General features: G+C 35.8%; 1 protein-coding gene across 6 annotated transcripts in view; it reads left to right on the top strand.

Annotated features, from left to right (window-relative positions):
* Positions 1-16856, top strand: part of CWC27 (CWC27 spliceosome associated cyclophilin) — a 250746-nt gene that overhangs the window by 11234 nt on the left and 222656 nt on the right. For all 6 annotated transcript variants that reach the window (XM_045163649.1, XM_006074131.4, XM_045163650.1 and 3 more), the window contains 2 exons: positions 3106-3202; positions 14457-14569. In XM_045163649.1, the coding sequence (XP_045019584.1) occupies positions 3106-3202; positions 14457-14569 (210 nt within the window). The remainder of the gene's footprint in view (positions 1-3105; positions 3203-14456; positions 14570-16856) is intronic.

Below are 16856 nucleotides of genomic sequence, written 5' to 3'. Positions count from 1 at the left end.
GTGTTAGAGAGTATTCTAGTTTCATTCCTTTACAAGTGGTTGACCAGTTTTCCCAGCACCACTTGTTAAAGAGATTGTCTTTTCTCCATTGTATATTCTTGCCTCCTTTGTCAAAGATAAGGTGTCCATAGGTGCGTGGATTTATCTCTGGGCTTTCTATTTTATTCCGTTGATCTATATTTCTGTCTTTGTGCCAGTACCATATTGTCTTGATGACTGTAGCTTTGTAGTATAGTCTGTAGTCAGGTAGGTTGATTCCTCCAGTTCCATTCTTCTTTCTCAAGATTGCTTTGGCTATTCGAGGTTTTTTGTATTTCCATACAAATTGTGAAATTATTTGTTTTAGTTCCGTGAAAAGTACCATTGGTAGCTTGATAGGGATTGCATTGAATCTATAGATTGCTTTGGGTAGTATACTCATTTTCACTATATTGATGAACATGGTATATTTCTCTATCTTTGTGATCTTTGATTTCTTTCATCAGTGTTTTATAGTTTTCTATATATAGGTCTTTTGTTTCTTTAGGTAGATTTATTCCTAAGTACTTTATTCTTTTCGTTGCAATGGTGAATGGAATTGTTTCCTTAATTTCTTTCTGTTTTCTCCTTGTTAGTGTATAGGAATGCAAGGGATCTCTATGTGTTAATTTATATCCTGCAGCTTTACTATATTCATTGATTAGCTCTAGTAATTTCTTATTTTGTGGTGTCTTTGGTTTTGGTATCAGGGTAATGCTAGCTTTGTAAAATGAGTTTAAAAAGGATAGATATTTAATCTTTGAATGTTTAGAAAAATTCATCAGTGAAGCCATCTGATCCTGTGCTTTTGTTTGTTGGCAGTTTTTGATTACTGATTCGATCTCCTTACTAGTAATCTGTCTATTTAGATTTTCTGTTTTTTCATGATTCATTCATGGAAGAGTGTATGTTTTTAGGAATTTATCCATTTTTTTTCTAGGTTGTCCAATTTGTTGGCATATAATTGTTCAGAGTATCTCTTTGCTTCTTTGTGTTTGTATGGTATCAGTTGTAATTTCTGTTTCATTTCTGATTTTATTTATTTGAGCTCTCTTTCTTTGTGAGTGTGGCTAAAGTTTTGTCAGTTTTTTTTTTTCTCTTTTCAAAGAGCTAGCCATTAGCTTCATTGATCTTTTCTATTGTTTTTTAGTCTCTTTCATTTATTTATACTGTGTTCTTTATTATTTCCTTTCTTCTAACTTTGACTTCATTTGTTCATCTTTTTCTAGTTCATCTAGGTATAAAGTTAGATTGTTTTGGACTGTTTTGTTTCTTGAGTTTGGCCCATATTGCTATGACCTTCTCCCTTAAAAACACTTTCCTTGTACCCCATAAGGTTTGATATGTGGTATTTTTGTCCCTAGGTATTTTTTTTTCCTTTGATTTCTTCAGTGATCCATTTTGGTTGTTCAGTTATTCTTTTTTTTTTTTTTTAATTGAAGTATAGTTGATGTACAGTGTTGTGTTAGCTTCAGGTAGACAGCAAAGTGATGCACTTATACATATAAGAGCAAGCCTCTTAGCATTTTTCCAACAGCATTTGTTCACTTTGTGTCTTTGGGTCACATTTGGGTAATACTTGCAACATTTTAAGCCCCCACCAGTGAAAAGATTATGATTCACTAAAGGCTTACATGTAGATTGGCAGTTTTTAATAATAAAGTATTTTAAAATTAAGGTTTACGCTTTGTCTTTTCAGACATAATGCTGTTGCATACATTATAGAGTAAACATAACTTCTCTGTGCACTGAGAAACCAAAAACTTTATGTGACTCACTTTTTTGCAATATTCACTTTGTTGTAGTGGTGGGAAACCAAACCTGTGATGTCTCAGAGGTAGTCTGAATTTGGCAATAAGGAGTTCATGATCTGAGCCACAGTCAGCTCCTGGTCTTGTTTTTGCTGACTGTATAGAGTTTCTCCATCTTTGACTGCAAAGAATGCAATCAATCTGATTTTGGTGTTGACCATCTGGTGGCGTCCATGTGCTTTAAGGGTTAAGGAAACCATTTTAAAATCTACTACAGTATAGATGTTGTCTCCTCTTCCACCCCCAGGTGCATAATTATAAGAGAACTATATAGCCAGTAAAAGCCCAAAAAGATACAATACATTCATCAATGTTATATAAATTATGGCAGTGTAATTTGGGCTTCTGAAGCAGAAACTGAAAGGCAGTTGTAGCAAAAGTGATGGTGATGGTCATATGTCATGGACCATTAATCAGCGATTGACAGTGGACTCTGTTCTGCTGAGGGCTGGGTGTGTGGGGGAAGTGATACTAGAGCAGTTGGATTCAGCTGTGCCAGGGTGTTCAGATTTAGAGCTTTCTGTTCTTTTTGGTTGTTTGTAATTATTAATAAGATTGTTATAAGCTTTTTCTACCTGTGGACTCAGTAGAGATTTTGGTTCCTGCAAGATGGCTGCTTGCACCAAGGAGTAACTGCCTTCATGAGCTGTGGAAAGGAGACTATCAACGGATTTCATTTACTGTCGATAGTAATTTTAAGAGGCTTCCCTGGTGGCTCAGTGGTAAAGAATCCACCTGCCAGCGTAGTAGACACAGGAGATACAGGTTTGGTCCCTAATATACAACCCAGAATTGGATTAAGAATGTTCCTTTGTAAATTGGAAATGGCGTGATTGTGAGTGAAGAGATCAACTGTTCATATGTTAAAAAATAATTGTAAAATCGTCTTATAGTGCTGTAGTTTCATGGGATCATTGTTCTTTAATGTCTTAATTTGCTTTACCAATTTTATTGGAAGAAATGATATGGAAAACTTTTAAAATTAAAGCAAGTTTACAGCATTGATTTTTAAATGAATGCAGTTGTTTCTGTGATTAAAAAATATTTGTGCTAAATTTTCCATAAAGCATAAATTATTTCTGAAAATAGTATTTAAAAGATAGAAATAGAGTAACTTGTACTGATTATTTGAAGTTTTTGAGTATAACAACAGAAACCAAGCAAAGTTTCTCATGTTTGTTTTAAAATGGAAAATTCAGTAGTGAATACTTTATGTTGAACAGCCAATAAACTCATTATGAAGCAAAACGATAATGATTTTATGTGCTTTCTACAGGTTTTATTGAAAACTACAGCTGGAGATATTGATATAGAGTTGTGGTCAAAAGAAGCTCCTAAAGCATGCAGAAATTTCATCCAGCTTTGTTTGGAAGGTAATCATAATTCTTGAATTTTATTCTGTAAAAGAAATTTTGTTAATTTAAAAATTGCAGTGTATTTTCCCACAACATTGAAGACTCATGTTAAATAGTGGTAATGAATGATCAGAGTTGATAGAAGCAATGTGGGTTTGAGCTGTGTGTCAGGAAATTGAGAGAGGAAATAAAAATCCCTCCAACCCCCTGCCACCAGTCAGTAAATCTCTGCATCTTTAACAGAAATTTATCTCACTTCTTTTTTTCATCCTCTAAAAGTGGGTACTCCCTAAGATGCTTTTAGTTCTGTATTATCTTTTTTCTTTAATTGTTACTTCCAACCAGTGAAAGTGAAAGTTGTGAAAGTCACTCCATTATGTCCGACTCTTTGAGACCCCATGGACTGTATAGTTCATGGAATTCTCCAGGCAGGAATACTGGAGTGGGTAGCCTTTTCCTTCTGCAGGGTATCTTCCAAACCCAGGGATCGAACCCAGGTCTCCCGCATTGCTGGTGGATTCTTCACCAGCTGAGCCACAAGGGAAGCCCAAGAATACTGGAATGGGTAGCTGATCCCTTCTCCAGCGGATCTTCCCCACTCAGGAATCAAACCGGGGTCTCCTGCGTTGCAGGTGGATTCCTTACCAACTGAGCTAATTTCCAACCATGTAACCATCAAATGTAGAATTCCAACCATTTCTCCTCTTTTGAACTCTAATTTACATATCTGATTGCCTGGTGGACTTTTCTACTTAAATCTTCTACTGTCAGCTACAATTCAAATAGTATAAAACCAAATTTACCAGTTTCTTCCCCAAACTGCCTAACTGTTACCCATGTGATTGTAATTGCCTCTTACCTGGTCTTCCATTTTCTTATCTTTGATCTCTTTACCCTCACGTTTAATTCATCTGGTAGTTAAATCCTCAGGCAGCTTGGCTTCCTAGTTTTCCAACTTCATTTTTCATTGCACTGAATAACCATGTGATCTCAGTTGACTACTACCTTTATTTCCTGAGCAGGTCCTTCCCATTTCCACTTATAACCTCCTTCATTTCCTGAAATCTTCTCATATCCTCACATGCGTTTTTGGAATACTTTCTCTTCCCTTCTTTTTCTGTTCAAGTTAACCCACTTGTTCTTTTGTTTTTTGGCCATGTGGTGTGGCTTGTGGGATGTTAGTTCCCTGACCAGGGCCGGGGTAAAACCTGGGGCCCCAGTAGTGAAAGTGCCAAATCCTAACCACTGGACTACCAGGGAATTCCCAATCTGCTTTTTCATGCGTATTAAAAATTTTGTTTGCTTCATAAAGCCTTCCATCCAACATTCAGTGATGCTATTACCGATGTCACTAGTAACTCTTAGATTTGAGTAATAAAGTGACTATCTTTCTTTTTAACAAACTTTACAGAATTACATTCACTTGAGTGTTTTCCCCTTTAGAATATTCCCTTTTAGAGCTAAATATCCCTAACATTTATAACATGTTGACTTTCAGTATACATTGCATATAGTTTCAGATATCTCCAGTGGTGGCAAATCATTGTCCTAAATTATATCTGATTTTTAGGAAAAGAGAAGGTTAGTCAAGGTATCAGAAAGCAACGCTCTGAGTCTAAAGCAAGATGTGAAAGAAAACAACAGAATAACCAGTAGTAGGATGCAGTGAGAACTCTCCAAATAGATAATTATTACCAGTGGAAGATCTAAAGAATAAAAACACCCAGACCAAAACAATAAAACAAAACAACCTCCTTCAGCACCTCAAAAAAGAAAAGAAAAATTGAGCTGACAAAAAAGAAAAGGAGAAAATAAGACATCTGTAAAGACCATTATTAATAATTACTATGGCAGGCAGGAAGGAAATTGAGTCAGACAGGTAGTTCAGTCAGAGAAGCCTCAAATAACTGTCTACAGAGCTGAGAAACACAGTAGACATAGAAAAGTCTGATTTTTTTCTGGAAAGAAGTTTGAAGAATATTAAGCTCAAATTTTACAGAGGATTGAAAGTATAAAAACATTAGAAAGAATAGATGGTAAATTATAATCCATGACCATGTGAATAGAAGAAACAGAAAACATCTGGATATAATATAACAATGAAAGAAGAAATAAGGTTCTTAAGTTAGGTGATGATGAAACTTAATCACAACATCAATAAAATTATTTCCCTATTTATGAGAATACAAGTAGAAAGAAAAAAGACAAGGAAAATAATAAAAAAATAACTAGAGCAATTCTTTTAACTGAAAAGGTGTGAAATGGAATTTTTGCAAAGGTTAACAAGAAACTTGAGAAAACTAATTTAAATAAAGATGCTCCCAAATGAATAAAGTCAGGGTTTTAAAAATTTAATTCAGAGGGCCTCATTTTAATTCTCTGCCTATATGATTTAAACAAGTCACAATATTCTAGATCTTATAATGGTCATATCAATATTTAAAAAAAAAAAAAAGGCCATGGTTTCCAAAATTAAAGAGCAAATGAATAAACGCAAGCTAGTGGGAGCACAGCCTGAGATACGGCCTTCAGCTAAAATGGTGTTCACAGTTAAAGAGAAGTTCTTATTTTTTTTTTCCAGTTTTATTGAAGTATGATTGGCAAAAATTGTATACATTTAGGTTGTACAACATGATTTTTTAAATAGTGTACAATGTGGTAATTTAATAAATGTATACATTATGAAATGATTTCCATAATCAAGTAACATATCTGTTACCTCACATAGTTACCTTTGTGTGTGTGTGTGTGGTGAGAATATGAAATGTATACATTTCTAATACACACAATACTATTAATAAAAATTTCTAGTATACAATAATCACCATGCTGTGCACTGGATCCCCAGAACTTACTCATCTTATAATTGAAAATTTATATCTTTTTGACCATCATCTCCCAGTTTTCCCCATCCCCCCCTAGCCTCTGGCAACCATCATTCTACTCTGTTTCTGTGTGTTGAACTTTATTTTAGGTTCCACACAAAAGTGAAAAAATTAACTATTTGTCTTTCTGTGTCTGGGGGTAGTTTTTAGTCTTTATGAAAACAAAAGATTTACAGTTACACAGACTTAATCTTGGATTTCAGATCTTTGCAAGATAGTTAGGTGAGCACTCAAAAATGAGTGAAACCGTTCAAGAATTCCCTGGTGATCCAGTGGTTAAGATCGGGCCTTTCCAGTGCAGGGGTGCAGTTTTGACTGCTGGTTGAGGAACTGAGGTCCCATATGCCATGTGGTGTAACCAAAAAAGTTTTTTTTTAATGAGTGAAAATTTTTAAAAATTACAAGTTTAAAAAGTAGGTTAAAGAAGAAGGGAAGCTTGTTATCTTTGATAATTTGGTTAATTCTTCTGAAAAATGAGGAAGAAATAAAACTTTAGGTTTGAAAAGCAAAGTGGGGAGCAAAAAGAGAAGTAAATAGGAAAATCAAAATTTTTATACTTTATGTGACTGTTAACTCTTTTGAAATTTTACTTCAGCCATGTCTCCTCAGTGTCCATGCTTCATCAGTTATCTTTTATCCTCTTCCTCCTTTAGCAAGAGTTTTAAATTCTTTAGAAGTTACAAACATTTAAGTATATAGTAAGACGTTAAAAGAAATATCTTTACAAAATTAAAATATTTGTTTAAAAAAACCCAAGAGGCTAAAATAGAGAGCTCATAAAGGAGTTTTAAGTAAAAAGTTATTAAAGATAATATTTGCAGAAGTAAACACACACACAAATTCTAAAAGAGACACATATACATGATTTTAAAATGCAATGTAAATTCCTATATGTGCTTGAGCAGAAATATAACTAGTCAGAATATGTTATTATACCCATACATTGTTATAGCCAGAAATACAAGACTTAATGACAATAGCAGACTCAGCATCCAAATAGAAACTTCATTTTCTGTTTGACGTACATGTAAATTGCTTTTTTCAGTAGTGGAGAAAATTCAGGAGTTTATTATGAACACACGTAATGAAATAGTAAGACCTCTTGAAAATACTAATTGAATGATACATAAACATTTAAGAAGGATGTCAAACATTGCAAACAGCAAGGTCTTTTATAGCACATGATAAGCTATAAGTGCATAGTTCAATGTCATGTCTGACTCTTTGCAGCCCTATGGACCATAGCCACCAGGCTCTTCTGTCTACGAGATTCTCTAAGCAAAAAAATTGGAGTGGGTTGCCATGTCCTACTCCAGGGAATCTTCCTGACTCAGGGATTGAACCCCGTGTCTCTTTAGTCTCCTGCTTTGGCAGGTGGGTAGGCAGGCACAGTTCAACAGTGATTATTAATAAATTACAAGGAAGTGGAAATAATGGATATAGAAATTATGTGGAAATTTGGAATTTTAGGCATGATAGCATACAAAATTAAAGTGTAGAGAAACTATAGAAAATTTATACTCAATATATATAATGTTATAATAATTTCATTTGTTCGACAAGAATATAATTAGGAAAATAAAGAAAAGTTTAAAGTTAAAATCCAACGTCACTGAAAGACTTACTAGGAAATACGAAAAGGAAAGATGGGTAATTTTAAAATGAGAAAACACAATAAAGACCTCTTTCATTTCCCTCTTCCATCATCTCAAATAGATTGCGGAGTCTTAATAGATCCTGTTCTAGAGAATTCTTGAATCTGTATGTCTCCAGATAAGCCATAGTTGTGTTTTGATTGGACAACAGTTGCTCTCTATCCAGCCTTGTAACTTACGGGAGTTTAAGTGATCCTTTGAAAAAGTAAATCTGATCATGTGCTAAAAACTGTTGCTTACATATTATGGGCATAATTGATTATTTTTATTTTTTGAGTAGGCTGGGGTATGTTTTATATTCAAATTTAAATATGGATTTGTAGAATTTAAGTGGAAATATTAAAGTTTGATCTCATATTTGTGTTGAACTTGAAAATTTATAGGTTGCCTCCATATTATTTAATCTTCAGCATAGCACTATGAGTAATTTATATTGTTGATTTCATAATTAGAAAATTATATGTGCAGCATATTGACTATAGTTATTCCATATTTGGAAGTTGTTAAAAGAGTATATCTTACAAGTTCTCAACACAAGAAAAAAATTTGGTAACTATGTGGTGGTAGATGTTAACTAGATTTATTGTCTGTGAACATTTCACAATATATGCAAATATTGAATCCCTGTGTTGTACATCTGAAACTACTGTAATCTTGTACATCAATTATTTAAATTTTTTTTTAAGAAAATTGAGTTTTCAGGTTACAGCCAACGAGAGGCAAGACTTACAATTCCTAACTGAAATACACATTGTAAATCAGAGTAAATGGTTACTTAGGAATACAGGAGAAATACTTTTAGACGTCTTGGTTTTTACAATTTCTGTTTGTAGCCAAAGAGAACTTATCTATACTTGGAAGTTCTTATGAATGTAGTGCAACAGATCTTCACTCAGAATGGATTGGGGAAAAAAATCAGTTAATCTTCCTTTCTATTTCTTCCAATCCATCCTCCAAACTGGATACAGTTTTTAGATTACTTGTTACTTTGTTGTTACTTTTTTAAAATGTGAGTTTTATTTCCAGTTATAGCTTGTTTATGTGAAAAATTATAAGGGTGTCTGTGAACAAGCCAAAGTATTATAGTATTTTATGAATTATGGTAAACCATAGTCATGTTTTGGCTAATAAAGTGTCACAAAGTACTCATGTAATTGGTATTTTATGGATTATGTCAATAATTGTATCAGTACAGTGCCTGGTCCACAGTAGGCACTTGATAAGTATTTGTTGTTGAATGAATTGGGTTGGTTCAGTTTCACATAATAGAAGATTCAACTCAAATGATTTAATTAATGGAGACATTTATCATTCTCTTTGATAAGAAATCTGGTGTCAAGAAGTTCTGCAGCTCAGTAAAGTCTTTAGGGAACTGTGCTCGTTCCATCTCTGGTCATCAGCATGTGATTAAATTATAACTACACTCAATAATTGACTCCAACTCAATCAATTAAGGGATCATATATGATCTCATATGTTTTTTAGTGTATTTATATATAAATATAAATAATATCTTCAGTCATTTAGCAAACTTAATGGGAGTCTGATTTGTTATTCAGTCACTAAGTCATGTCCGTCTCATTGAGATCCCGTGGACTGCAGCACACCAGGCTTCCCTGTCCATCACCAACTCCTGGAGCTTGCTCAAACTCATGTCCATTGAATCAGTGATGCCATCCAACCATCTCATCCTCTGTTGTCCCCTTCTCCTCCTGCCCTCAATCTTTCCCAGCATCAGTCTTTTCCAGTGACTCAATTATATATTGTGTTGATTACTCGTTTTATTTATTGACTTTTTCTTGAGAAGGGTGCACTGATGGTGCCAGACCTACAGTCGGTGAGTAATTTTGATATATTTTGGATTTGTATAGTGTTTGTGTAAGTTAATTTTCTGCGGGGAGACGAGGGAGAATTAAGAAATAGGCTATTTATCTCTATGAAGGTTTCTCAATCTCCAGCACTATTGATATTTTGGGCTAGTAATTCTTTGTTGTGGGGATTTGTTGTGCCTTGTAGGATGTTTACAAGTATCCCTGGCCTTTCCCTACTAGATGCCAGTAACATCTCCCATGTGTGACAGCCAGATATTTCCAGACATTGACAAATATGTGCCACAGAGAAAAATTGCTGCTCCTCCTACACCTAGTTGAGAACCACAGATCTATACCAAAACCTCTTCAATTTTTATTTTGAAAACTGTATCCAGAGTTTGAGAGAATCCTTGAAGTACATCCAAAACAACCAATACTGTGGTTTCTGTAGAAACTGTGTTAGATATTTTATAGTAAGTAGAGAAGGCTATGGCACCCCACTCCGGTACTCTTGCCTGGAAAATCCCATGGACAGAGGAGCCTGGTAGGCTGGAGTCCATGAGGTCGCTAAGAGTTGGACACAACTGTGCAACTTCCCTTTCACTTTTCACTTTCATGCATTGGAGAAGGAAATGGCAACCCACTCCAGTGTTCTTGCCTAGAGAATCCCAGGGACGGGGGAGCCTGGTGGGCTGCCGTCTATGGGGTCGCATAGAGTTGGACACGACTGAAGTGACTTAGCAGCAGCAGCAGCAGCAGGGAAGAGAAGATTTTGGTTTAGGAGCCTATTTAACATTCTGGGGGAAAAAAAATCTTGTGACCAGTTGTGTTAACTCTAATTATAGATACACTTAGTTTTAGGCATTGATAAATTTTCATTTTATTAAAGTATATTAATTTCAGATATATAGCAAAGTGATATAGATATAGGTAAATAGATTCAGATTCTTTTCTATTATAGGTTATTGCAGGATACTGAATACTGATACTGAATACTGTCCTGTGTTATCCATTGATCCCTGTTGTTATTTTTTCTATAGTGGTTTGTATCTGCTAATCACAAGCTCTTTCTTCAAATTAATTCAGTTTTGGCCGTGCTGGGTCTTCGTTGCTGTGTGTGGGCTTTCTCCAGTTGAGGCAAACAGGGGCTGCTCTCTAGTTGCAGTGTGTAGGCTTGTCATTGCAGTGGCTTCTCTTTTGTGAGGCATGAAATCTAGGGCACATGGGCTTTGCTAGTTGTAGCCTGTGGGCTCCAGAGCGCAGGCTTAGTAGTTGTGGTGCATGTCCCATGGCATGTAGGATCTTCCTGGATCAGGTATCGAACCCATGTCCCCTGCATTGGCAGATTCTCAACCACTAGGCCACCAGGGAAGTCCCCAAACTCTCTTCCTCCACCCCCTTTTCCCTTTGGTAACCGTAAGTTTGTTTTCTACGTCTGCTAGTCTATTTCTGTTTTGTAAATTAGTTCATTTGTATCATTTTTTAGATTCTCCATGTAAGTGATAATATATGATATTTGTCTTTCTCTGACTTCACTTAATATGATAATCTTTAGTCCATTCATGTTGCTGCAAATAGCATTATTTCATTCTTTGATTGAAATATTTCATTTATTGATATACGTGTGATTTCTGCTTTATTGACTATGCCAAAGCCTTTGACTGTGTGGATCATAATAAACTGTGGAAAATTCTGAAAGAGATAGGCATACCAGACCACCTGACCTGCCTCTTGAGAAACCTATATGCAGGTCAGGAAGCAACAGTTAGAACTTGACATGGAACAACAGACTGGTTCCAAATAGGAAAAGGAGTACCTCAAGGCTGTATATTGTCACCCTGCTTATTTAAGTTCTTATGCAGAGTACATCATGAGAAACGCTGGGCTGGAAGAAGCACAAGCTGGAATCGAGATTGCCAGGAGAAATATCAATAACCTCAGATATGCAGATGACACCATCCTTATGGCAGAAAGTGAAGAGGAACTAAAAAGCCTCTTGATGAAAGTGAGAAAGGAGAGTGAAAAAGTTGGCTTAAAGCTCAACATTCAGAAAATGAAGATCATGGCATCTGGTCCCATCACTTCATGGGAAACAGTGCCAGACTTTATTTTTTGGGGCTCCAAAATCACTGCAGATGGTGATTGCAGCCATGAAATTAAAAGACGCTTATTCCTTGGAAGGAAAGTTATGACCAACCTAGATAGCATATTGAAAAGCAGAGATATTATTTCGCCAACAAAGGTCCATCTAGTCAAGGCTATGGTTTTTCCAGTGGTCATGTATGGATGTGAGAGTTGGACTGTGAAGAAGGCTGAGTGCCGAAGAATTGATGCTTTTGAAGTGTGGTGTTGGAGAAGACTCTTGAGAGTCCCTTGGACTGCAAGGAGATCCAACCAGTCCATCCTAAAGGAGATCAGTCCTGGGTGTTCATTGGAAGGACTGATGCTAAAGCTGAAACTCCCGTACTTTGGCCACCTCATGCGAAGAGTTGACTCATTGGAAAAGACTCTGATGCTGGGAGGGATTGGGGGCAGGAGGAGAAGGGGACAACAGAGGATGAGATGGCTGGATGGCATCACCGACTCGATGGACGTGAGTTTGAGTGAACTCCGGGAGTTGGTGATGGACAAGCACGCCTGGCGCACTGCACGTCATGGGGTCGCAAAGCATTGGACATGACTGAGCGACTGTACTGAACTGATATATATATATATATATTGCTATATCTATCTCCCACATCTTTACCCATCCATCTGTCGATGGACACTTAGGTTGCTTCCATGTCTTGGCTATTGTAAATAATGCTGTATGAATATTGGGGTTGTGTGTATCTTTTCAAATTAGAGTTTTTATCTTTTCTGGATATATGCACAGGAGTGGGATTGCTGGATCACATGGTAGCTCTATTTTTAGTTTTTTAAGGAACCTCCATACTGTTCTCCATAGTGGCTGCACCAGTTTACATTTCCACCAACAGTGTAAGAGGGTTTCCTTTTCTCTACACTATCTCATTTATTACATTTACATTTACACCTATTTATTGTTTGTAGACTTTTTGATGGCTATTCTGACTGGTGTGATGTGATACCGCATTATGGTTTTGGTTTGCATTTCTCTAATAATTAGTGATGTTGAGCTTCCTTTTATGTGTTTGTTGGCCATTTGTATGTCTTCTTTGAAGAAATGTTTATTTACATCTTATGCCCAATTTTTGATTGGGTTGTTTGGTTCTATTAAGCTGTATGAGCTGTTTGTATATTTTTGAAATTAATCCCTTGTCAGTCTCATCTTTTGCAAATATTCTGTCTCATTCCGTAGGTTGTCTTTTCATCTTGTTTACAGTTTCCTTAGCTGTTCAAAAGCTTATAAGTGACCAGGTCCTATTTGTTTACTTTTGCTTGTATTTTTGTTTGTTTTGGGAGACTGACTTAGATAAACATTGTTAGGATATGTCAGAGTTTTGCTTATGTTCTCTTCTACTAGTTTCATTGTGTGATGTCTTATATTTAAGTCTTTAAGCCATTTTGAGTTTGTTTTCTAAGTTCATTGATTTATATGCAGCTGTCCAGCTTTCCTAATACCACTTTCTGAAGAGACTGTCTTTTCTCCATTGTTTATTCTTTTTTTTTTTTAATTTTTTAAAAAATTTTTTAGCTTTACAATATTGTATTGGTTTTGCCATATATCAACATGAATCTGCCACAGGTATACACGTGCTCCCCATCCTGAACCTCCTCCCTCCCCGTACCATCCCTCTGGGTCGTCCCAGTGCACCAGCCCCAAGCATCCATTATTGTGCATCGAACCTGGACTGGCGACTCGTTTCATATATGATATTATACATGTTTCAATGCCATTCTCCCAAATCATCCCACCCTCTCCATCTCCCACAGAGTCCATTGTTTATTCTTGCCTCCTTTGTTGAAGATAATTGACCACAGTGTGTAGATTTACTTCTAGGCCTTCTATTCCATTCCATTGATCTATATGTCTGTTTTTGTGCTAACACCACATGTTTTGATTACTGTGGCTTTGAAGTATTGTCTGAAGTCTGAGATAGTTATGCTTCTACCTTTGTTCTTTTTCCTCAGGATTGCTTTGGCATTTCGGGGTCTTTTGTGTTTCCGTATAAATTTAGGGTTACTTGATCTAGTTTTGTGAAAAATGTCATAGATAATTTGATAGGGATCACATTAAATGTTTAGATTGGTTTGGGTAGTATGGCCACTTTAACAATGTTAATTCTTCTAACCTACAAGTGTGGGATATCTCCATTTTTTGAATCATTTCTGATTTTCTTTGTCAGTGATTTATAGTTCTCAGTGTATAGGTCTTTCACCTCCTTGGTCAGGTTTATTCCTGGGTATTTTTATTTTATTTTTTGATGTGATTTTAAAAGGCACTGTTTTGTCAACAAGAAAGACAAAAACCACATGGTCATCTCAGTAAAGCATTTGATAAAATTCAGTATTAATTCATGATAAAAACTCTCACCAAAATGGGTATGATGGAAAATATCTCAACATAATAAAAGCTATTTGTAACAAACCCACAGTCAGCATAATACTCAATGGTGAAAAACTGAAAGCCTTCTTGCTAAAATTTGGAATAAGACAGGGATACCCACTCTTATCACTTTTATTCAACATAGTATTAGAAGTCCTAGCCATAACAGTTAGACAAGCAAAATAAATAAAAGTTATCCAGATTGGAAAGGAAGAGGTAAAATTGTCATTATATGCAGATGGCATGGTACTTTATGTGGAAAACCCCAAAGACTCCACACAAAAACTATTAGAACTGATAAATGATTTCAGCAAGGTAGCAGGATACAAGATTAACATTCAGAAATCTGTTGCATTTCTTAATACTAACGCTGAAATAACAGAGAATGGTAAACTCTTTTTTATTTTCTTCCAGCATATTATGACAACACCATATTTCATAGAGTTGTGCCTGGCTTTATAGTCCAAGGGGGAGATCCTACTGGCACAGGGACTGGTGGAGAATCTATCTATGGAGTCCCATTCAAGGTGAGATTGGATTTTACAATTTATTTTCAAGTCAGTTTGGATTGCTTAATTGAAATGATTGAGCCCCAGAAGAAAATGCATTTTACATTAGTACGCAAAATTGGGTCTATAACATATTTAGGATTATACAGAATAAGTGCAGCACTTACCCCATTAAGCTTTCTTTCTGAGTTGTCTTATCACAGAGTTTTATGCTAGATTGAATTCAGGTGGAGCTAAAGGTGGTAATGAGAATAATGTGAATCAGAGAAAAGACTGTATAACATTTTTCCTGATATCTGACTATCTGATCTCTGTAACTTTGCACATGTAAAACATTTCTAGAACATTGCATACACCATCTGATTTTAAAACATTTTATTTTAACAATACGTAGAATTTATATTAATTTACTTGAGCCTCTATAACAAAGTACTTCTGTCTGGGTGGTTTAAACAGTAGGAATTTATTTCTCATAGTTCTGGAGGCTAAGAAGTCTGAGATCAAGGTACTAGCATTCACCACCTGTGAAGGTTCTCTTGCTGGCTTGCAAATGGCTGGCTTCTACTGTGTCTTTACATGGTGGAGAGAGAGCGTTTTGGTATCTTTTCCTCTTCAGTACAGTCACATTGGAGGTTAGAGTGTCAACATGAACTCCAGGAGGACATAATTCAGTCCAGAGCAGAATTCATTTTAAACTGTACACAGTAGACCTTTGTAGCACAAACTGGATGCCTTAATAAGAAATCACAAAATGCATGCCATAACACGGGGAAATAGAAGAAAGAAGCAACATAAAAAATGTTAGAAAAGGATGTAAGTTTTAATCAAGAATAGGTCAATGCTTTGTTAACTGCCAACATAAATCTAAAAAGAGAGAGATAATGTCATATTTAAGATATTAAGGATAATGGTGGGTTCAAGTAAAGGCTAAAAGCTGGGTTATTTATCAATCTTATGGTATCAATATTATGTTCTATTAGTAAACATTAGTAGCTCTTAAAATATGTGAATTTGACTGTCTGGAATTTCCTTTAATTTTATACTGGGCTACTATATGACTCTTGAGAAAAATACTTGAACTGTTTGCTTTAATTTTCATATGATAATGGCCTTTAGAGCATGTGAAATAGTTTTAAAAATCTCAAATGTCACTGTTAGACTATTTTATATTTTACAAAATTGAGATATCTCATTATTTTAGAGCCTCCATCTGGTAGGAAGCATTCCTTTATTATTTGGTTAACAGAATAGCTCTTTGTGACAATTCCTTTCTAAATTGAGACTTTTGCTTATTTTATTCAGGTAATACAGTTATGTTGGTAAAATTTTAAATTACTTGTATTTAATTTGGGCTGTGCTGGGTCTTGCTGCTGTGTGGGCTCTTCTCTAGTTGTGGTGGGCGGGGGCTCTCTTCCTTTCAGTGCATGGGTTCAGCAGTGCAGTAGCCAGGCTCCAGAGTACAGGCGCGGTAGTTGTGGCCCACCGGCTCAGCTGCTCCATGGCATGTGGAATTTCCCGGGACCAGGGATCAAGCCTATGTCTCCTTCATTGGCAGGTGGATTCTTTACCACTGAGCCACCAGGGAAGCCTGGTAAATTTTTCAGTTAGGTCATTTTTAATACAGTGTACAGAGTTAGGATCTTTTGAGTTTAGATCTCTTGAGAAGAATTTATTAAAGGAAAAGAACTTTCTTTCTGAAAAGCATTGATTATAAAACATGTTTATATTATAAGTGAGTCTAGTATCAGGTCTTCTATTAACTAAGAGACTGGTATAAATGTTAGGTAGCCCTACCCTAGCAAGAAAACCACCTTAGAATGGCTTGCTCCAGCTTTTTTTGAAAACTGGCAAATGGAACCAGTCCCAGTTCAAAGAAATTTCAACTTAAAACTTTAAAAAGCATAGTAAAGCACCTAAGACAATCACACTAGCTTCTTTGAATTAAAATAAGAAAACAGTTGTTTCATGACATTCAGAAAAAGATCAAGAAGAGAATAGTTGAAGCTCCTGAAGTGAAGTGGAAGTTGTACAGTCATGTCCGACTCTTTGCAACCCCATGGACCGTACAGTCTATGGAATTTTCCAGGCCAGAATACTGGAGTGGGTGGCCGTTCCCTTCTCCAGAGGATCTTCACAACCCAAAGATCGAACCCAGGTCTGCTGCATTGCCGGCAGATATTTTACCATCTAAGCTACAGGGAAGCCCTAACAATTAATTCAGATTTAATAATGTGGCTTATTTTTTAAAGTGATAGTGAAAGTTACTCAGTCGTGTCTGACTCTTTGTGACCCCATAGACTATACA

Source organism: Bubalus bubalis, chromosome 19 (genome assembly GCF_019923935.1).
Source record: "Bubalus bubalis isolate 160015118507 breed Murrah chromosome 19, NDDB_SH_1, whole genome shotgun sequence".
Taxonomy (NCBI): domain Eukaryota; kingdom Metazoa; phylum Chordata; class Mammalia; order Artiodactyla; family Bovidae; genus Bubalus; species Bubalus bubalis.
The sequence above is the reverse complement of the archived record's forward strand: the minus strand, read 5'-3'. Positions and strand labels throughout refer to the sequence as shown.